At 36.1% G+C, this 4,266-nt stretch overlaps 1 protein-coding gene across 1 annotated transcript in view; it reads right to left on the bottom strand.

Moving 5' to 3' along the window:
- Positions 1–4,266, bottom strand: part of LOC107750837 (peripheral plasma membrane protein CASK-like) — a 61,629-nt gene that overhangs the window by 20,026 nt on the left and 37,337 nt on the right. Inside the window, exon 10 of the mRNA XM_016566386.1 lies at positions 2,623–2,722. Within this exon, the coding sequence (XP_016421872.1) occupies positions 2,623–2,722 (100 nt within the window). The remainder of the gene's footprint in view (positions 1–2,622; positions 2,723–4,266) is intronic.

Below are 4,266 nucleotides of genomic sequence, written 5' to 3'. Positions count from 1 at the left end.
ATGTGCATTTTTTCTTCTTCAAATTATAGCTAAATGGTTTGCAATGATTATTTTAAAATCTAGATTAAATCAAGGTTTATCTAATAATTCTGTTGCACCAAACTTCAAACCTTTAAAAATAAGCAGGTTTACATTTTTAACCCATCATTTTGATCGGATTTAAGTTATATTTAAGATTAACTTTAATCCTTTTGCACCATAACTTTAAACTCAGATTTAAATCTCAATTATGGATTAACTTTAAACTTAACCCTTAAATGCATACCTCGGGTCTTTAGCGACCCGGGACATCATTCTCTACCCTCTCCCTCCTTCATTTTTTTAAGTTAGACATCAACTTTCTTAGTATTCCTCAATCTATTAATTATAAACAATATAACAAGAAAAAAATCTCGCTATAGGGTCGCTAGAGACCCGAGGTATGTAAATGTGTAAGTATTTTTTCCTGCGGAACTATATTTATATATCTGATGACTCAATATGTGCAATGCATCTTTTTTTGATAAACAATAATGATGTGACGTTTCACTCATAATTACCGCAGGCATAAAACAAATGAATATCATCAGCAAAAATTGAAGTGGTTTGAATGGCTTTACTGTATGAGGCAGATGCTGAATGTACTGTGGAAGTGCGCTCTGACGATGACAGCGATGGTAAAATCATCTGCTCAAATTGAACCCTTTTAAGTTTCAAAAGGTAAGGAAATATGCTTTATTTTATTCTTCTGTAATTGTTCTTAAAATATCAAGAGTTTTTTGCTATTGCAGCAGTTAAGATCCATCCGTGCTGTATATATAGGTCCGGGTCGCTAAAGACCCGAATATGTAATAATGATTGGCGAAACATTCATGCATTTAAGGGTTAATGGAGGTTTAAATAAAAAATAAAAAAATGCACATGCAATTAAAATGTAACTGATTGAACAAAAACTGTCCTTGCTGTCAAAGTCTAAGTCGAGTCGCAAGTCATCAAATTTGGGACTCGAGTCCACACCCCTGCTGAATGCCATTACAAAACAAATCCATACAGAATCAAAATAAACCAGGTATCTCTAATACTAATTCAGCAAAACAGAACTGCCAGTATAAACAATATTGTTTTATTCAATATTGACATATGTACTGAAATTGATTTATGTTCTTTTAGATTTTTTTGCACCCTCAGATTCTAGATTTTCAAATAGTTGTATCTCGACCAAATATTGTCCTATCATAACAAACCACACATCAATAGAAAGCTTATTTATTCAATTTAAACAAATTGACCCTCATGACTGGTTTCGTGGTCTAGGGTCACAAATATCAGTACACAAGTAGAAGTCCATCGATACTGGATTTTGCTGATACTGTAATGCGCTTAAAGAAAGGCAATAAAAATATTATTGTGGCAATACAAATAAAATCTATACTGAATGTGTTAAATAATGTTCCTAGTCTTTCTTTCCTGTGATGCGGCGGTTCAGAGAGAAAATATAGGAGATTACGTTACTAGCCAGATACTGTTTATTGTGTGACCAAAATATCAATAATAGCCCGGATAAAAAAAAAGATGTTCAATAAATAAATCTGGGACTCTTGCTTTGAAATGTCTACGCTTTCCTACTTCAGCTGAGAGACATAAAATATGCATATACACCCATCTAGAAGATATTATAATATAAACATCAAGTCTTGTGCATACAAGTCATCCTTTCCTATCAAAATGCTTGCTCACGGATGCGAAAACGCAGAAAATCGAAATGACGGACGCATGTTTCGGAGGCAGTGTGTAAAAACGTGATTGACACAACGTGAGGTCGTATTTATTTTTTAACGTGCGAAAATATCTCAGGACTCCGTGTGCAAAGACCTTAACATTCACTGATTGCAAACGGCTCTGAAACCACAACAGCGCCACGTTTAGATTTTTAAACTTGCAGCGCTCACATTTACTTCACTAAATCATAACCTTTTAAAGTTTAATAAATCACATATCTATTCTGTGTTTATTTCTATTGTGTCGACTTGTGTCCCCAAATGTAACACCTCTTAAAACGAAAATTAAGACTATTTAAGGAAGTGGTCTCAAACTCAATTCCTGGAGGGCCACAGCTCTGCAGAGTTCAGCTCAAACCAGCTCCAAATCACACCTGCTTGGAAGTGAAGAGCTTGATTAGATGGATCAGGTGTGTTTGATTAGGGTTGGAGCAAAACTGTGCAGAGCTGTGGCCCTCCAGGAATTGAGTTTGAGTCCAATGATTTAAGGCCTTATTTATAATGGCCTTAAATTTGATCAGTTTGATTTAAGACTTTATAAGGACCTGAAACTGTTTTTTCTAGTGTTTCGACTCATTTGAGGCGTGTCGTGAAACAAAACCACATCCGAATGCTAACTGATCTCCACAGAACCCAGGGGCAGCTCATTAGTTCGCTGCAGTTTTTATAAACACAAAGAGCTTCTGATGGCGTTCAGCACTGAACTGTTTTCTCTGCGCAGCGAGATACGAGACCTGAGGTCTGCAGAGGTCACCGCGAGGCTCCTCAAACTTCACTAGACTTTCAGAGTGACTGATAAACCAGCTGAGATCCAGAAATGACTGGACGGAGCTCCACGAGGTCGTTTCCCCCGCGGGGGACGTACCTGAAGACATGGGGTCCTCTGAGAAATCGTGGAGGTCTTCAGGAGGGTCGCCGTAGAACGAGTTGAACTTGTGACTCGAGACGGCAGCGAGGACGGCGCCCTGTGAATCACACACACAAACTCATCTCTATTTCATTCATTACACTGTCAGATTCAAACAGGGCATTTTGATGAAATCATCTCGACGAACCGCAGACGTTTGACATTTGCACTCCAAACATATTAGATCATCCAACCACACGTCTTCACCTTTACACAGGCTCATCAAAACTCCTCACGCCTCCTTATTCCTCTGTGCGCCAACCGTCACGCACCTCTAATGTACCAGAAGAAAACATCCCCTGCTTTCATGTGGTTTCTGTCAATGAGAACTTTACTCTCACTAACCTAAAACTGCTGTTTAACTTCCAAACCTTCTGTATCAATGAATTCCCACCAGTCACTTCTGATTACTGGATACGGATTTTTAAATCATTTTACAGAAATGAAATATTACAGAAAATCAAATTTTTTATATATAGTGACCGAGTGAAAAGATGCTTTCTGGTCTATTTAGTTGAAATGGATCTGAAAAACAGCTCAATTTGAGTGTTATTACTGGATTGAAACCGCATTGTGTTTCACTGATATCTAAAGCTAAGTGTCTGTCAATGTCGTAAAACATTCCAGTGTTGACAACTGTTTATCATCAACATTTTTTTCACCTGTGAAAACAAGATAACTACATAAGCTTAAAGGCACAATATGTAAAAAAATTTTTTTTTATTAAAATATCAAAAAACCACTAGAACAGTGTTTCTACTATGTTAATAAATCATTAGCTCATCCATGAACATGATTTCTGCCCGAGTCCCGTCGTATTGCATCAGCTGTGGGGATGAAGACCACAACTCCCATGATTCCACACTCAGTCACGCCTTCATCAAACTAGGCCTTTGCCTCTTTGTTTATTTTGAATACGCGCCCTCTAGCGGCGAAAATTACATATTGTGCCTTTAACTACACAAGTTTAAATGAATGTAAACAGTTGGGAGAATATCAGATGTGTATCAGTTTGTTAGATCTGTGCATTCAGTCTTAAAGTGACAGCAGCCTAATAAACCTGCTGCTGTTCATATCAATCAAACAACAAAATAGAAAGAGAAAATCCCTCACTGCTCTTTACTAAATCACTTTAATAGCTTTAATAAGGATTTATCTTTCATTTCTATAAATAAATATGTCTGCTTATTCTTATATAAAGTTCTAATAAAGAATGCATATATAACCACTGGTCTTTCATTGAAAATAAGACCCTGATTTTTGTTCTAGAAGTGGTTTGATTTTATTTTTAAGATAAATAAAGTCATGTTATGTGTCACAGCAGTTTAATCTGTGTCTGTGTTGCACATTCAAACCTTCATATCATTCATATCAGGTTAACAGATGTTTTCTCCAAGAGTATATGATGAGTTTGGACATTCTAGAGAAATGCTTAATGTTTTATAATTTAACTAAACCTGTTAACTAAATCTACTTTATTTTTCATTTATTAAAATATTATGATATTTGTGACCCAGGACCAGTCATAGGGTTCCATTTTATGAAATTGAGATTTATGCATCATCTGAAAGCTGAATAAATAAGCTTCCATTGATGTATGGT

This window comes from Sinocyclocheilus rhinocerous, unplaced genomic scaffold (assembly GCF_001515625.1).
Source record: "Sinocyclocheilus rhinocerous isolate Xijiao unplaced genomic scaffold, SAMN03320098_v1.1 scaffold3529, whole genome shotgun sequence".
NCBI lineage: Eukaryota > Metazoa > Chordata > Actinopteri > Cypriniformes > Cyprinidae > Sinocyclocheilus > Sinocyclocheilus rhinocerous.
The sequence above is the reverse complement of the archived record's forward strand: the minus strand, read 5'-3'. Positions and strand labels throughout refer to the sequence as shown.